At 38.8% G+C, this 18878-nt stretch overlaps 1 protein-coding gene and 1 pseudogene across 1 annotated transcript; one reads left to right on the forward strand and one right to left on the reverse strand.

Moving 5' to 3' along the window:
• Window positions 1-4677: 4677 nt before the first annotated feature.
• LOC131245271 (trans-resveratrol di-O-methyltransferase-like) lies at window positions 4678-6969 on the reverse strand (annotated as a pseudogene).
• Window positions 6970-14971: 8002 nt separating this feature from the next.
• LOC131246903 (uncharacterized) lies at window positions 14972-18631 on the forward strand. The gene is made up of 6 exons (XM_058247370.1): window positions 14972-15100; window positions 15214-15383; window positions 15836-15921; window positions 16087-16136; window positions 16584-16588; window positions 18228-18631. Exons 1-6 carry the CDS (start codon window positions 14988-14990, stop codon window positions 18629-18631), a joined length of 828 nt encoding a protein of 275 aa, XP_058103353.1. The 5' UTR covers window positions 14972-14987.
• Window positions 18632-18878: the final 247 nt, after the last annotated feature.

Consider the following 18878-nt stretch of genomic DNA (forward strand, 5'->3'; position numbering starts at 1 on the left):
TGGGTCCCACCTTGATGTATATAGAAATCCGCTCCGACCATGCGTTTTTCCACCTTATTTAAGAGGTTAAAACCAAAATTGAAGTATATTCAGATACCAAGTGGTTCCCATTTTGATGATCTATGGGTGATTTGTCCATTGGGCCACTTTTACAGGGATCTGGGGGCTGAAATTCGATGTGTACGGTTAATTTATAGTCCTCAAATCATATCTGAATTTTTGAGCCGAATGGATGGTGGGAAACCTATTTGCATTTTAGATGATTTTTAGTCCTCTTTAATGTGACTGACTTGATTTTCTTGGGTTTTTGGTGTGTAAATTTATCGATCTTAGCCCTCTAAAGTCCGTCCTTTGCCTTGGTGATCCTTGAGCATTAAATCCATGCCTTTAGCACCCTTTTTCAGTCTAAGCTCGTAAATTCACCCTGCAACAAAAACATGATTAAAATAGGCTGTTAAGTATTATCATGTACGTAAAATTATGTAATAATTGGGGTCTAATATGCAATATTTGACCATCAACAACACACTCTTCATCTCTCCAATCGTGTAGAATCCACTGCAATCCATTGTTGTGATTGTTAATAATCCTTTCTTGGCCATGTTTAGGATTTGGGTGGTTGGGATGATTTGAAGAGAGAGGGTCCAGTGTTATCAGTGTTATCTTGATCATTAGGCATTCAATATGGTTTACGAAATCTGGACCTTTCATCAGGTGGGGCATTTATCCAAATTCAGAATCTGCTGGGTGATCATAGCTTTTAATTAGGCAAAAGTGGTCAATCAATCAATGGCTAATATCATCTGATTCTGATTCCGACGTGGTAATTATTAAAGATAAATGATCAGGTACTTAAGCTTACCATACTGCCCGTTTCTCCCACCAATGTGTTTCATGTGCAGGAAATCCGGGACATATGGGAAAGGTTGTCCTGATCATCATAATATAACTTGTAATTAAAATCAGGCCAGGCTGTAAGTGGGCCGAAATGAAATAAATGAACAGACGACCATCTGATTCATCGTACAGGGTTTACTCTACAGCATGAATGGATCAACGTTAATTATTTTGACATTAGGCGTTCTACACATGAGGCCAACCTTTTGCACAGACTGGATTTCCTTAAACATGTGACCCATCGGCAAAAAACATGCTGCGTATTTTGAACCATTTACCTTACACAATGCACAAAACTAGATGAACCATCCCAATCTATCCTTCACCTGGTCTAGTGTGCTGTGGACAGATGACTCTACAATACAGTAATAAAGGAGAGTGACTATCTTGGCCAATTGCTAGGGCTGTCAACGGCCGGCTTCGTTCTGTCCAACACCAGCCCAAAATTATTTTGGCAAACCCAAGCCAGGCCCACTTCCGGCTCATGTAAAAAGATGAAAGAAAACAAAAACCATAACCATTGCCATGAAGGGCCCACACTACACTTTATATGCTCATAACCGGTTGGTCTGGCTCATGACCACTTACACATGCTAAATGTTTAGAAATAAGATGCGGGAATTAAAATTCAAATAAAAATCTCAAGTTATTTCAATTCAAATAAATGAAAAAAGAAATTTGCATATCCGATTCAAAATAATCATATTAATTAATCATTTACTTCTTGTATCATCCATGTATAATAGAATGCGGATGACTCATAATGCCAAATATTATTTCAAAAGACTTATGTAAGTACTTTTATTAAATACTATATATGCCTTTATCTCATATATCCATTTTAAATGAACGGTTGATAAGAATACATAAGCTTCTTCATTATTAATTAATATAATATATATAAGAGCTTTGCTAAGCACACACATGTTGTCCAAGAAAGCTTGTGCACATCCATGCATGCAAGGTTTAATCCATCTGCTATCTTGATCCGACCTTTCTGCATGTTTTTTCGAAAACAAAATCTGGTCCAATTAGGATGTGGGTCCTAATATCGGAAATGAGTGGATAAGTTAGGAAACTTCAACTAAATTTTTTAAAGCTAAACATTTGTTTATGCAAACTGTGGCCCACCTGACCATTGGATCAATTTGATTCTTGGGATAGGGCATCAATATATTGTTGTGGCATCCACCCACAACTCTTTGATGTGGCCCACCCAAGTCATGGATTGAATGGATTTTGAGGCCCATGGCCCACTATGGAAGGGTGCACTAATCGATGGTATTGATATCCGGCATACATCATGGTGGGGCCCACCAAGGTTTACCTTATGTTCCTTTTCCACACACACCCAGGGCAGATAGGCCTAAAATTGTTCAAACAATTAAAAGTACGCCCAGACCGTCCCATGGGCCTAGAAGAAGGAATACGCAAACCTTGGCTAAATACGTGCCTAGCCCAATAGCCCATAGGCCGGCCTGACACATTGACAACCCTACCGGTAGCAAAGTTAATTATCGGTCAGTACACCCTGATCCATAGCTCAAGTGGTAGACTGAGTGAAAGATACCTCGTTTCAACACTCGGATCTTGGTATCAATTCCCTGGTGGGGGTAGCTAGGGTGGCTAACACTGAAGTGTGAACAGACCGTGGGTGTACTAACAAGCTAACAAAAAAAAAGTTCCAACGGTACATTAGGACAGTCCAATTCTGAGCTCGGGACAGGTGGAGGCTTGGGCCAACGTGATGTATGAATTCTATCCAGACTGTCCATCTTTTTTTTTTCTTTTTTTTTTAATATCATTTTAGAACACTGGATAAAAAATAAAGGAGATCCAAGGCTTAAATGCACCACACGGTGGGGATTAAATTCTTACCGACCATATAAGTTTTGGATGAAGATGATATTTATTTTTTCACTTCATCCAGGTGTATATGACCATATCAACAGGTTAGGATAGAAAATAAACAATACAATAGACCCTAAGAATGTTTCAATGGTGGAAGTCATTAGCACTGCTGCTTCCTTTGGTGTAATTCACTTGAGCCTTGGATCTGCCTCAATTTTGGTACAGAATTCTAAAATGATATGAAAAAATCGATGGCCGGTGCAGATAGAATTCATAAATCACAGTAGCCCCTCAGTGGCCCCCTGGGCCTCCGCCAGTCCTGGGTTCCTAACAGTTGGTGGTAAGTACCTAATCGGTGCCCCAGCTCCTGTGCTACCCAGACATCGATTGTCTGTCAGGCTATGAAACTTCGTAGACAATTAAAGAATATTTATAGAAGAAATATATTCCATTTTGCTTAGAAACTCTCAAGACATGATTTAGGACAGATGATACATTTTCCTGAAGGGGCAGACTACAGTTTACATTTTCCACCTCTTATTAAACAGTGGCAACTCAAACACCATACAAGCGAGCATGTTTACTCTAATCCAAGGCATCCAATTCGTGGGCTCCATGGTGGGGGAACATAACTCAAAAAACACATTGATAAAGCTATCCTAGTTGCCCAGTTGGTGGCAATTAAACATACGGTAAAAGAAAATGGTCCACCCTCCAAGTTGAACTAGAAAAATCATATTGTAAGATCATCCAATCAATCTAATTTCAGGCTATGCACATTCATCATACAAGCAAGCTGTTCTGTATTCATTATAATATGGTCATAAAAGTCAATATGTATAAGCAATGGCCATGAACGTTACGTAATACAGGGCAGTTAGTTTTTTGGGATCGTATCGACCGCTACGAGAGACGTAACAACCATTATGGGGCATAACGGTTGTTACCATTGTAACAGTTGAAAACATGCCACTTTTTCTATTTATATCTATTTTCTCCTCTCTTTTTTCAACTTTTCTCATTTCAAAACTTTCCTTAGATTATCATATAGCATATTTCGATCAATCTTACTATAATTTTTAGTATTAAAACCTTATATTGAGGCGATTTGTGCAAATAGAAGCTCTGAGGGCCATTGAAAAAAAAAATTAAAAAAAAAGAACTTAAATTTATGTATTTTTTTAATTTCTAATTTTAATGCTTGATTGTGATGTGTAAATATTGGAAACACATACCATGTTCGTAAATTCACTAGACAACCATATACAACACTCTTAACAAAGCGTGGACCATTGCGCTATCATAAACATATTCTAAACAAAATCTGAATATATATTTGGAATATTTACCCCATATGAAGAGTCTTATAGTTGAGTGATTTTAAACTCATGCTAGCTTCTGTTAATTAGATTTATTCATATACTTTAATTATTTAGATGGAGTTAAAGTTTTAATTATTATTTTCATCACTTTTTTATATGACTTACTTTTGGGATATCTATGATGTACAAAATGACGTGAAACTAGTTCCATTTGAAAGCCTATTAAATTAACTCTCTAACGAGTTCAAAAGAATGAGATTAGAACATCATATAATTAAGTTATGCCTGATCTATATGATGTACATGGTTTTGTTAAGATTAAGGGGTATCTTATCATTTCCAATATTTTGTTGAAATTGATGGTTAAAATTAGAAATTACAAAAGATAAGGAAGAGTTTAGATTAATTGGCGTTAGGATTTACTATAAATACGTTTATTGCATTGTAATTGAATATAATGCTAACATAAGCCACCCCTTGTAACCTTTGATGGGAATCATAATTATTAGAAATGTTCCCAACAATTTCACAATAATCCAAATTGTTCATCGATGGATCGAGTGTGCCTCACCATGCATTGGTCATGTCAAGAAGGGAGAGAGTAAAATCACCCAACAATCCTAACTACAAATTCCATTTCATAGAATAAGAGACTAGCATTAAACACGTACACAGAAATAGAGGACCATATATCTCCCACAAGCCCAATGCATAAACACCACTTAATTATAAATCCAAAGGGTCTTCTTAATTCAAGAATCACTTGAACTAGCAACAAACTAAACAACTGCAAAGAATCAGATAATTATGGATAGACCTCGATAATGGACCTCATTCCAAGGACAGGTGAAATCTTGTAGTGAGTGAAACCAGCATCAATGAAGATTTTATGCCATTCGTGCTCGCCCCTCTCCTTGCCGCCTGAGAGAACCAACATCGATAGATCGAAGCAGAACTGTGTCTCAGTCGACTTGTGATCGCCATTTTTCATGTTCATGACCATATCCAGTATAATTACCTTCCCACCCTCTTCTTTAGAAGGGATCGCATCCTTGCACCGTCTAAGAATCTTCACGCACTCTTCATCACTCCAATCATGTAGAATCCACTGTAATCAATTATCGTGATTGTTAAGCACCCCTTGTTGGCCATGATTTAATAATTAGATGAATGGGATGATATGAAGAGAGAGGGTCCAATTCTACCAATGTTATCTTGATCATTAGACATTCAACTTGGTTTGAGTTTATGAAATCTGGACCTTTCATCTGGTGGGCTTTATCCAAAATCAGAAGCTGCTAGGCCATCGTAGCTTCCGATTGGAGGAGCATTGATGACTGATAGACGGGTTGTTTCGTTCTATTGATGACTAATATCATCTGATTGTGATTTCTGACATGGCAATGATTAAAGAGAAATGATGAGGTAATTAAGCTTACCGTACTACATTTTTCTCCCACCAATGTGTTTCATATGTGCAAGAAATCCGGACCATATGGGAAGGTTGTCGTTATCATAATATCACTTGTAATTAAAATCAAGCCAAGCAGTAACTGGGCCACACAATGAAATAAAATGAACAGCCGATCATCTGATCCATCAATCAAGGTTTACCCTATTGCATGACTGGATCATTGCTATTTTGACATTACGCATTCTAAATGACGTGGTCAACCTTTTGAACGGATTGGATTTCCTTAAACAATCCATTGACAGAAAAGCATGCACCGTACGTACAGTGACCCTATGATCCTAGGCCAAATTTATAATTTAAACCATCTATTTGTTTGGACGAATAGGAGACTCTAAAAAGTGTTTCTAAATCTAGGAATCTCATTCTGATAGGGACCACCAACTGAAAATGGTTAAATATAAGGCCCACCAACATATGATTTAGTGGTCCCAACTACTAACATCAGTCAGTCAGTATATCAGACGCTCATTTAGACTGCTTGCTGTAGTGGAACATTCCACTTTGGAATAGTAAACTACAAGTAAAACAAGTATACCTTGAGGAAAACTGCATCCGCACAAGGAATGGACTCAAACATATCCCCTCCAATCATATCTACGTTCTTACTCTTTGGCATGCTCGCAATCACGTGTGGGAGATCAAACATGGTGCACTTCACGTGTGGGAACGCATTGGCGATAGCTCTGGTGGCAGTTCCTGTGCAGCCTCCGACATCGACCAATGATCGCAACCCTTGGAAGACCAGACCGCACTCTTTAACAACTATGCTCATGGCTATGTGAGTATCGCTAGCCATGGCATCATTAAATAAGTTACGATGCTTAGGGCTCTCCGCCAAGTAGTCCCACACGTCCATACCATACCGTGTGCGGTCTTGAAGGCTGTTGGATCATCCCCTACGAGCCAAGTGCTCAAGAAATGCCACGGCATTACTACAACTGGATCTAGCGTCCCCAGCAAAAACGCCGACATGCATGTCGCAGTGTCCTTCAACAGGAGCCTAGAAGGTGGTGCCAGCACATATCCTTCTTCATCTCCTCCTTGATCACCGTTGATTTTTTGTAAGGAAAAGAAGCCCGAGTGGACCAACAAACGCATGATGCGGCCCACATGAGCCGCTCTATCGGGAGCGATCGAAATTGCGGCCACCAGCTGGGAGAGAGTCATGGGACGGCCATAGCTGTGAACGATGTCTGGTATGCCTAGTTGAACGGCACACTTGAGGGACGTGGAAGTAATGAAGTTAAGCACATGGTTCCATATATGGGCTTGGGCTTTCAACACCTCATTGGCCTCATCTCCTTGCATGACCGCCATCGCCATCGCCATCGCTAACACACGTCTCAAACTACTGAGTTGTTCTTCCCTCTTCCTTTAGTGTAACTCACGTTCAAGTTCTGCCTGTTGACGCACCCACGCATACCCATATATAAAGATAGCATACAATGCTCGGGCAGAGAGTTTATACAGCATGCTTTGGCTTTCAGCTAGCACAAGCAAGGCCAGTGATTCAGCAATCCAAACCGATGGAATTCACCATGGATAGCATCTGCCCATGATTTGAAGATCCTAGCTATAAAATATTGATTGAATGTGAATATTTCTTAGTCATCTATTTTTGGGCACCTATCGAATGGTTAGGATATTACAATCTTTGAGATATTTCGCGCATGCTAACTCTACGATGATGCATGCAATATCAACGGCTAAGATAAATGAAATATCTGTCCCGGTTGTACAAAGTGAAGTTGTACCAACAAACTTTGTGCACGAGAATTGCGTGATATATCGTGAATGCGACAGGGGCCTTGCGGGTAAATGTCACGCAACGCAAGTATTGCATCTAACCACGGAAGGGAAGAAATAAAAACCCTGACCTTAATAGTAGCAGCAGCAACAGAGAGACACTACAACAAATTATGGCTTAGCCGACTGATGGGCTTACCCTTTGCCCGCAGCCCGTTTTAACGGCTGCGGGCAAAGGGACCTTTTCTATTAAACAAAAAAAAAAAAAAAAAAAAAAAAACATAAATGCCTATCCATTTGCGCAGTGTCTCCCTATCTCCCTCGTGTTTATCTTCTTTCCTTTTTTTTTTTTCCTTCTTGCAACACCCGGCAGCAGCGATAAAGGTGAAAGCTCTGGAATTTTTCTCCGACCCGCTCCCTCGATTCTCTCAGAAAACCCTACTACCGATTTTCCATCTCTATCTCTCTCTCTCTCACTTTAAATGCTGGAGGAGAGAGCTCTCGTTTGGATTCGCAGATCTCAACGAGCTCACGTTTTCAAAGGCGGACCCGTTTGGTTATCGCGTTCGCATCGGATCTAGGGTTTGTTTTACTTTCTCGCTTCCCGTTTTATCGATTTAAGGTAAGAGCAAACGCAATCTTTTCGATCTCGTCTTCCCGCATTGTAAGGTTAGGGTTTCATCGACCTGCATTATGTTTTCTAAGGTTTTTTGAGTCACATTTGTGTTCTGCAACGATTTTTTGGGGGTTTCTGGTGCTGCATTTTGATGTTGAGATCGTTTCATAGGATTTAAAAAAATAAAATAAAATAAATTTTGTCTGATGTTTTTCATTTGTGCTTTGATGATGTAGATCTTTTGAATATTAATTAATTTATTTTTAAAAATTTTCTTTTAATTGAGGGATTTGAAATTTCTGGGGAGGAGATCGTTTTTTGGTGTAGTTCTTTGATTGGGAGGAAAAACAGAGAAATTGAAAAAAGAAGGGAGTCATGTAGTGGTCTAAGCTAATAAATTTTTTCTTGAATGTTTTTCCCTTCTTTTTGGTTTTTTCATCACTGCATGTGACTGATGCCTATCGTGTGTTTTTCCCCTTGTGATTTGGTTGTTCGATGCATTTACTATGTAATATTTTTTTCACTTACGTCAGGTTTCTTGATTTCTCCTTCCCCTTTTTGGATGGATCAGTGCCTTTTTTTTGAATTAGATTGAGGACCAAACTGCGTTTTTTCTGATCAACCAACTGTGCTTATTTGAATTAGATTGGGGACCAAACTGCATTCTTTCTGGTCAACCAACAGTAAAGGCGGGATTCAGCTTTTACTCGTGTGGATTGATCATCTCATTGGCTTCATAATGTATCTGTCCTAAGTGGGATTCTATAGCAGAGACACTTGATGGTGGGCCAATTAGATTGACAGACAACAAAAAGGTTTCAAATGGCCTTTTTGCCCTATGGAGCCATCATGTAGCTGCTTGGTTTCATCAATCAGATCTATTTCTGTTCAGCAGCTACTTCAGCAGTTGAAACTGATTGAAGCCAGTCTTGAATTGGGAGAGCTTTATGTGTGGTTGCTGTTTCAAAAATAATAGAAAAGGCATTGTCTTTTATGTATTTTCTTTCTTTCTTTCGTTTTTTCTTTGATGTGCTTAAAAACCTCTGTGCTTTTTTTTTTTTTTTATAACAGAACTATGTTTTCTAGATCTAGTTGCTATTGGTACTCAATATCCATTGAATTAAATGCTGACAATCCAATCAATGGATCATCTTATTGAAGGGCCTGGCCAGAATATTGCACCAATCAGATGATTCTTAATTCCTACAGTCAATGGAATTTTATTTTGCCCCTAATTTTTCCTAGACCGTCCGATAGTAGTTTTTTTTTTCTTCCTTGGATTGATATCTATAGGCTAGTAATCAGATGTGTAACATGACGTTTGTGCAACTTGATGTGATCATTGATTGAATGCTATGGATCTCTCAAACTTGTGAGTGTGGCTGCTAATCCTTGTTCTTTAGTGTAACTTTTCCAAGCATTTATTCAAGACTGGTAAGTGGCACGTTCAGTGCCCAGCACTGTATGAAATTTACATGCAATGAGTGTTATGCATGCCCTTTTCATAAGTTTTCAAATTCTAATTTTGATAAAAGCACAACAGTGATTAGGGAGGAAAAAATTACCTACCTTACCATGAAAAGATTGAAAGAGAAATAAATGATTACGGAGAGTGAAAAGATTGTAACATGTATCTCTTTAATAGAATCCTAAAATTTTTAGGAACATTTTAGAAAACAACAGCCATGTTTACTTGTGTTACTACAAGACCATTTTGAAAAGGAAACACAAAATTTATCAATTTTTCAACAAAATATTGAAATGAAAGAACAAAAGATAGAGGACTGGAAGAGTGCTAACCTTTCTGATACGGTTGGTTGCGAGCATTGAAACTATGAATCCAGAGAAATCATGTACTTGTATAAATTGAAGTTATAGGAATAAGGGAAACGGGATGTGTACAACATAGTAAATCGTGCCTTTTGGACCCTAGAGGGGGTGACAGTTTGAATTTTGGAACCTTATTTAAGGAAGACATTAACTCTTCTGAGTTTTTTTTTTTATTGGCATAGACCTCTATAGATTAGTGACACTGCAAGAAAGTGGGCCATTACCGACTCTTTTTTTTGCCGATGACCAATACGTACTGCGGGCAAAGGTAAGAATTGTTGGGCTTCGTGTGGCTGTTGACGATAGAACTGAAATGCAGATGAACTGTTTGATCCTTGGCCCCAAGATATATAGCATACTCATTTTCAGTTTGTGTAATGTTCTGTGATCTAGACTGTTTGTCAGCTGGGCCCCACTTTGGAAGGACCATTGCTTGAAAAATTCTCCCGGATAGGACCATCCTAAGTTCAATAATTTGGCCTGCAAAGTGACAGTTTAGAAGTGAAATGCGGCAATGGTCCACATTCGGCTTTCAATCTGGGAGGGTTGGGAAGTGTAGTCCATCCACAGCAGGTCACATACCCAAGAATATATAAAGCATGCTTGAGTTTTCAAGTTAAGCTTCCTTTATTTCAGGTATCGTCAGATTTCAAGGAGTGGTGTTCACTCCCCAAGTATAGGGTTGTGATGTAGTAATAAACTCGGTAAGACCGAGGTCGAATCCCAAGGGACTGATACCTGTACGTTATCTGAAACCAAGTAGAACTAGAACTAGACTAAGATGTGATCTAAACCAAATAGAATTTAAGGAATAATTTGTGGAATAATTATCTAATAACTTAAGGAATTCAAAGGAAGGAAACTAGGGATTCAGAGGATCCACTTGTAGGGATCAGGGAGATCTTATGCCTGCATCAATGTTTATGGAATTTAAACTGAACTTACTTGATCTGGTTTTCAAGAGATGAAAGGTATATGAATTAGAATGGATTCCATCATCTAACCATGCCCAGGAGACAAAGCAAACAACAGGATTAAACTAATTACCAACCAATCAACAGTGCATGAAAGTTAGGAAGGGTACCATCATCTAACCATGCCCAGGAGACGATAGTGAACAACAGGGCTTCCTGACGTCATAAACATAAAAAAAAAAGGAAAAAAAAATATTCAAAGCCATTGTAGACCCATTGTAATTTCAGTCACAAAAGACCATTAAAGACTAAAAAAAACATTCCTTCTGACTGAACCATACTCAAAGTAGTTCAACAAATTAAATCAAAGGCATAAAAATAGAGTCTCCCATCTCACTACAAGCTTCACCTCTTAGCCCTAGCTAAGAGGTTTAGCCAGACATGGATGGCTGATTCTCTTAAAAATAAATCAAACAAAATAAAATAATCAGAAAAAGAAAAACAAACTCTCTATCTTCTCTCTCTCTCTCTCCCTTGCAATCGTCCAAGCCGAGCATGATCTTCCTCCCACGACTCCCCCTCTCTTTTCTCTTTTTCTTTCTTTTATAGGCTAAAAGGCCGTCGGCTCGGAGAGAGCGGAAACTCCTCACACACGCTGCTGGAGTTGGAACCGTCTTCGCAGTCCGAATCGTAGCAGGAATCGAATTCTTACGCTGTTTTTCCGGTGGGGCCCATTCTTGAATTCAGACAGGAGATCCACTCCGTTCACCGGATTCTCTTCGAAATTTCGACCGGAGATGGTCGGTTTTGGATTAGATTCAGCGTGACCCATGGAAGAGATCAGCTGTAACAGTTGTAAGACAGTCCGTTTGTGATCATTGAAACCAGCACCTGTGCATGTATGAGTGCATAAAGACAACATGGGCTTGGCTAGAGCGAGCCCCTCTGTATGATGGGCGGTTAAGATCGGACATCTGATCATCTCCAGTGGGCCAGGACGATTCGGAACGTCCGGTTTTTCCGGACCGAGAAACAGAGTAGCGTCATTGACGCTGTGATGATAGTGGAGCCCACTTCACTGTTGTTTTGAGAAATCCAAGCCGTCCATTGGATTTAGGACGAAGAACCGTTCGGGAAGGGACAGTTTCAGTTTGATTTTGGTGTGGCCCACAAGCCGGTTCAGTCCACCGTCCATCTTCCATTTTGAACTGCCAGGAACCCATCCGTACTGTTTCTAGGAATTTTGTCACCTAGGGCTTGGTAATAGGGACCATAGGAATATGATGGACGGTCCAGATCACTGATTTTGATGATTGGTGAGGCCCACTACACAAAAACGGACGGACAGCGTCCGTCCGCTGTTCTCCGTGTGCGAGATGGATCGGGTCAGCGGCGCTGACCGATCGTTTCGATTCAGTGCACATCGAGTACACTTATGCACTGTGCACTGGCGATGTTAATGGGGTCCACTCGTGATGTATCTATATAATCCTCTCCGTCCATCTTCTTCTCCTTTTAATTTAAGACGTTGAGTCCAAAATTGAAGTGCATCCAGAGATCAGGTGGGCCCCATATCACTGTTTTGGTGACTGATCTGTCAGTTGTGCCACTTTCAGAGGCATCCAATGGCTGAAATTTTACGTGTACAATTAATTTATGGCCCTCAAGCCATGTATGAATTTTTGAGCCAAACAGATGATGGAAACCCAGTGATCTTGCATTTTGGCTGACTTTTAGGCCGCTTGAGCTTCAGTTTCTCAATTTCCGCGGACCCCTGGTATGAAATTTCGTTGATCTTGGTCCCCTGGAGTCCGTCTCTTGCCTTGGTGCATTCTGAACATTAATTCCATGCTTTTAGCATCTCGATTCAGTCCCAGCTCGCAATTCCACCTTGCAACAGAAACATGATTAAAATGGGCTATTAAACGGTACTATGTTCATAAGTCCAGGCAATAACTAGGTCTGATATGCAATATTTGACCCTCAACAAGTGGGGCCTAAGACTGGATATGAGCTCAAGTTTTTTGCTGATTTATTTGGGCTTATCAGGCCAAAATCTCTTTGAAATTCGTGTGTGTGTGTGTGTGTGTGTGTGTGTGTGTGTGTGTGTGTCACCATCAATGTAGAGATTTAGTTTATGTGTGTGGTCTCTTTACCTTTATTTCCTGAAAACTTGGCTGAGGAGAAGTCTTGTGCTCAACTATGGCTATTATGATTGGATCTGCCCATTTTTGGTTTTTCCTTTGTAATAGGGGACTTCACTTCTTTATATTTTACTGCGTCGATGCTTGTCCATTTCTCTGCACCCAACAATCCTGTATGCAGCTCATATAAAGATGATTTTTTATTTTTTCTTTCTAATTGTTTAGCACATTTCATTTTGGTTAACTTGTCATCTGAAGCTTACAGTTCAAGTTCTGTGATATTCTTACATTTGCAACTTCTTTTACTTTGACTTCTTTATTACTTATATATGCAATTTCTTATTTTCATTTTTTTGATAAGTATTATTGTTTAACACATTTTTTTAAATCATCTTCTCCACTAAACTTTCCTTTAATTGAGTACTAGTCCCCACCAAACTTTCCTTTATGTTCCTATCTCAGGCTAAAAGAAAAGAATGGCCAATTGAGAAGCTGAGGAAGTTTGAGGTCCCCAAAGCTCCAAAATATATTTTCCTATCATTTGTCTAATGGGACATGCACCAATACACTCTGCCAACACTCTTATGTAACCTGTCTTGCTGCAGCAGGAAAAAAATGTAATTTCTATCTCAAAATCCTCAAGCAAATTTCATTTATTTTTTATATTAGTTTCATTTGATAGCATACGAAAGACACGTCTCTTCAATTTATACATTTTCTTGTGGAAGGTCTTTTCTTGTTTGACAGGGAACTTTATTAACACAAGGATCTCTAAAAACATGTTTTCCCAATCTGAGCTACAATCAGATTATAGGACACTTTTTTTTGCCCTTATGTTTGTCATCCTCTGCTCAATGAATTGTTCTTTTGCATTAGAAGACTCACCAAATTCTAGTTATAAATGCAGTTGGAAAGAGACTACGAGGGTGTGTATTCACCTTTAAATAAATCATAAAAAAATATATTCTGAAATGGTTTTCATTCATTTTCTCACAAATCCTCTCAAGAGTAGGCAAAATAGAGAAAAGACCCATTTCAAATTTTTTTTTTTTTTTTGAAACAAATGGTCTTTTTTTGGGTGAGAAGGAAACTCGTTGGTCTTTTCTGTTATGCATCATCTCAAACAAAATTGCATTTACTTGATACATTAGTCTGGGTATCAACCTTGCCACTGCAGATGTTATCATTCTCTATGAAAGTGATTGGTACATTTTCCATTTTGCTTTGCTAGTAGCATTTTAAATTGGTATTTTTTACTGTCTGGCTCCATCTCTCTTATGTATATGCCAGTTTTTCCAGGTTGAGAGAAAAATCAATTTGGTTTATGGTGGTGGAAGGAAGTGTAGGCTAATGGGTCTAATTTCTCATGCTGTTTTTAATGATGGATGCCATGCTCTTGGGTATATATGTTTTTCATTGATCTAATTTTTTGTAGAAAAATAATGCCGCCTAGATGCCTAGCGGTGTTGATAGCAATCAGGTTGTAGACCTTTATCCACTATGCATGAATCTCTTGATGTTCAAAACCATTTATTTGTAGGTTACCACACACATCCTAACAATCCAATTATTTGCTCGTTGTGAAGCTGAAGTAAGAGGCATAACATTGTTGTCATTTTTGAAAATAAGGGGTAGTTGTTCATACAGAAATTGTTTGCTGCAATCAAAATACAGAAATCGTCATCATCCTCCATGGCATGACCCATCCACCTCCACATGGCATAAATGTATATATGGAGATTCTTACATGCAACCTGAACCATCCAAATCATGAGGACTCTTTTAAATCCTGGATTTCAAATCCTCAAAAGGGCCTCTTTTAAAATTCAAGAGAAAAGGAGTGCAGAAAATCCTGAATTTTCAATCTTCTTCAACTGTCATCATTGAAGATTATTGTTGGTTCTTGTTTTAGTGTACAATTTTAGTGCTCTTATCTATGAGCTGGATTTCATAATGCATTGAAGATTATTGGCTGGTTCTTGTTTTTCTTTTTTACAGTTTAGTGCTCTTTTACACAATAAAACAATGTTAGTCTTTTTGTGAGTAAATCTCCGTATCCTTATAAATTTTGAATCATTTTGGTGATTCAGATGCTGATATCGTGAAACAAATGGTGGATGGGCGCCACTCAGAAGATCTTTCATTGGATGATCTTAAACATTTGATGTGGCTGCCATCAAATGAGGGCATTCCATGCAACTGAAAATTTCTTTGGATGGCAAAGATCATCTGAAAGAAGAGATGGCACTGAGACGTGTCCCAATCCATGATGGGTCCACTAGAACAACTGTTCAGATGATCAAAAGGTGGGACCCATCTGTACTATTCCTGGGTAGAGCATAATGCATACCATCTTCCTTGTCAATTTTATGCTTGTTGATTTGTGCTGAACAGGTCTCCCCTTCTCTTCTGTGAGCAGGTATAATAAAACACTCTTAGGCGATAAATTGGGGAAGTTCCCAGCTCCCTTCTTGATGAATACTATTCATTTTGGCATGCAAGCCATTTTATCCAAGGCCATCGTGCGATTCTGGTCTCAAAAGTTGCAACCTAGTGTAAAAATGTCATGGAGGGATTACTTTCTCAAAGGTTTTCCATTATCTCTGCTTCCCATTGCCTGTGTTTTCTGATCTATATTTTTTCATTATCATGAATTACTTAAGAACTATCTATATATATGTTTTCAAGAAGCTGGCGGAGACAGTGCAGTGTGTGTGGGTGATCCAGGGTTCAAACCCTAGTAGTGTTACCTTTCAAAAAGAAAAATGTTTTCAATAAGCAGATGCTTGGCTTTGCCTTTTTTCGTACTCAGGTTTTGAATTTGAGTTTATGTTTTCCTACCTTCACATTACCTTTTTTGGGTTTACCATTGTTAGCATGCATGAGCACTTATGGGTAACTTATATCTGTGCTCCTATGTATCTCTCTTATTGATGAAAACATGCTTTAGCCTTTAAAGAAATACCGTATCACTACTCTGGAGGAGCTGTCAGGTATTGAGGCCAGTTGCCTGATGCAAAGATGTGCTTTCTCTTTTACAGTTGTACCAACGGCTATTGGAACAGCGCTGGATATAAACCTGAGTAATGTCTCCCTTGTTTTCATCTCTGTCACATTTGCCACTATGGTCAGTTGTCTTTTTCTTCTTTGTAGTAATTTTTGTTATGATGACCGACCTTCTTTTGAATAGAATTGTCCTTTCTGCTATGTATGTTGTACACATTACTTATGAAATAACAAGATTCCCAACATAAAAGTGATTATTTATCCTATATGCTCCTTTCTTTTGCAGTGTAAATCCACCTCTCCAATATTTCTCCTTCTGTATGCTTTTGCATTCAAGTGAGTCTCTATTTGTATGACCTCCGTAAATGATATGATTGTTCCATTTGCAGTCTGCTTATGAAAATCCTGCCATGCAAAAGTTTCCTGTATTTAATTTCATTACCATTCAAAAAAAGGAGTTTCCTGTATGTCTTAAAACCTTTAGGTAGTTGGAGGCATTGAGACAACAGACTAAAGTAATTTTTACTGTTTCTTGTTTAATCTTTTTTAGAGTACAATTTGTCTCACTGTAAGGCTATTTTTACGACTATCATGCTACTATCAGGATTCAGAACTTGATAGATACATGTTTTCATATTTATATCGATCCTCTTTTGTTACTTTGATTTATTTAAGTAATTGGATGAAGATGTTACTTGATGTATGAGTCTTCTCCTTGTGGTTTCTTTTCCTGTTTTGTCAAATCTATGGATTTATGGGGGGTTGGAATTGGTAAATCCACAGGTTCTGTAAATCTTGACTATAAAACAAGTTGAGGAGATTTGAAATCTGTGGATTTCACTAATCCATGATCCTGATCCCTCACCCAAAACAACTTAATATGCATAATCAACCTTCATAGGCTTCCTGGTCTTGTTTGCAGATTAGATTAGGCTTTTAGGCCCATGACATGGAGATGCAGCTTTTGCGTCCTGAGTCCATGACTTGGAGATACCAGTTTCTCCAAATGGTTAAACAGCAACAATTTGCATTCTACAACTAGAATCTTCCAATCCATGGGAACTTTTGGTTCATTGGCTAACCATGACCAGGCCTAACATATTAATGGATTGTATCACTAAACCATGGCCCTACTTGCATAAACTAAAAACCCAAATGTGCTGTATTTAAAAACCAAGTTGAAAAATTGGTGGGAACACATCACACTTAAAGTCCTTTAAAGAAGAAGAACATGTATGTTTTCCTCATTAGAGAGTTAAAACTACAATTCATGCATTAATTTTGAATTCTTTCCTCTCTAGCTTTTCTTAATATACAGATGAAGGCATTGCCTTCTTTTTTTGTGATTGGTTCATATTTAAAGATCCTTCTGGTGTTGTTGTTACAACCCAGGCTGAAAATGTAAAGATTCTTCTTTTGTGGGTCACAGATATCTGATGTGGTTGATTAGGAAGTCTGCAAGGTAGATGAAAAGTTCAAGGAAGGAAGTCATGTTCGAGTTCGTGTTCTTGGCTTTAGGCATCTATAAGGATTGACAATGGATGTTTTAAAGGTAAACTAGTTTATTTTCCCCTAGAATAGCAAAAAGTGTGTTTGGTCCGGTCCCATCCACTATTGATCCATTAGATCAGCATTTTGGATTATCTACATGGACCCCACTTCTCCAAAATCAATGGTCATAGTATTACTCTAGATAAAAAAGTTATATTTTTGTTTTGTTTTTTGTCTATTTTCTGACGTAGACCTTGAATCTTTTCTTTTTTGTTTTTGTGTGTGTATGTAGTGTTTCTAATTGTCTTACAAATTCCCTGCTTTATCTTTAAACAAGTGACACTGGCACACTTCCTTTTCTCTGCCATTATTACATTATGTCAAGGTAAATTCAAGACGGATCTGTGTTTTACATGTCACAGCCACTTAGAACACAATGAATGGTGATTTAGAGTGTGAGCTAATTTTAACTGCTAACTGGTGCTGATGCCTTTTACTGCTACACAACTCACCAAAGATCGACAGAAGAAACCAATCCCTTGGAAACAATGGCAATCATTGGCAACAAGGAGATCATTGACATTAACCAAGGTATGTCACCTTTTCTTTTCTTTTTCTTTTTTTTTTTTAACTTTTTGATAAGAAAGAATTTCACCGTGGCTACGGATTGTTGGTGGCCATGACTTCTATAGCTACGGATATAAACCGTAGTAATGTTTTCAAGAGCGTCCTAGGCTTCGGATTTTAACCGTAGCTTCTGATTATGTAGCGGCGGCCACCACAACTGTCAGCAAAGGTCCTGACTACCGGTAAAGCCTTTACCGACTGAGGCTTTACCGGCTGTTTGCTGACCGCGGGCAAAGTATTTGCCGGCGGTTTTCTGGGTCTTTGCCAGCGGTTTTGGCCGCCGGTAAAGTCCATTTTTCTTGTAGTGAGTTAGAGGCGGCGAGAACAGTGAAGACGTTTCCCCTCACGACTTCGTGAAAGCTTACTCAGCTCATCTCAAGGGTTCCGGAAAGGTTGAGCTTCCTCACTGGACCGATATCGTTAAAACTGCCACATTCAAGGAGCTTGCTCCATATGACCCGGATTGGTATTACGTCAGAGCCGCTTCCATCGCAAGGAAGATCTATCTGAGGCAGGGTATTGGAGTTGGTGGTTTCCAGAAGATTTATGGTGGGCGTAAGAGAAATGGGGCTCGTCCACCACATTTCTGCAAGAGCAGCGGTTCCATTCCTCGTCACATCCTTCAACAGTTGCAGAACATGAACATAATTGACATTGATCCAAAAGGCGGGAGGAGAATTACGTCGAGTGGTCAGTGTGATCTTGATCGGTGACATTTGGGCATGTCGTTGAGTCCCGGTCGGATTGTCGTTGCTCCTTGAGTCCACATTTGGGCATGCGTGCTCATGCTTTTGGACAGGTAGCTATTTTTCGAGCATAATTTTGTAGGGTTGTTTTCAGATTTAGTGGGGGATGTTGTTATCAAAGGATTTCAGTTTTTTAGTTATATTTTTTTTTTGGATGAAACATGGTTTTGGAATAGGATTTTTGTTATTGAAGCTTTAAGGAATCACATCCTTG

The sequence above is a fragment of the Magnolia sinica genome, chromosome 5 (genome assembly GCF_029962835.1).
Source record: "Magnolia sinica isolate HGM2019 chromosome 5, MsV1, whole genome shotgun sequence".
Taxonomy (NCBI): Eukaryota; Viridiplantae; Streptophyta; class Magnoliopsida; order Magnoliales; family Magnoliaceae; genus Magnolia; species Magnolia sinica.

Bases quoted from the DNA above. Each gene is read 5' to 3' on its own strand.
- LOC131246903 (XM_058247370.1), top strand. From the start codon at position 14,988: ATGCAACTGAAAATTTCTTTGGATGGCAAAGATCATCTGAAAGAAGAG. The intron at 15,101-15,213 runs GTGGGACCCATC...TTCTGTGAGCAG, and splicing joins ACTGTTCAGATGATCAAAAG to GTATAATAAAACACTCTTAG. The intron at 15,922-16,086 runs GTCAGTTGTCTT...TTTCTTTTGCAG, and splicing joins CTGTCACATTTGCCACTATG to TGTAAATCCACCTCTCCAAT.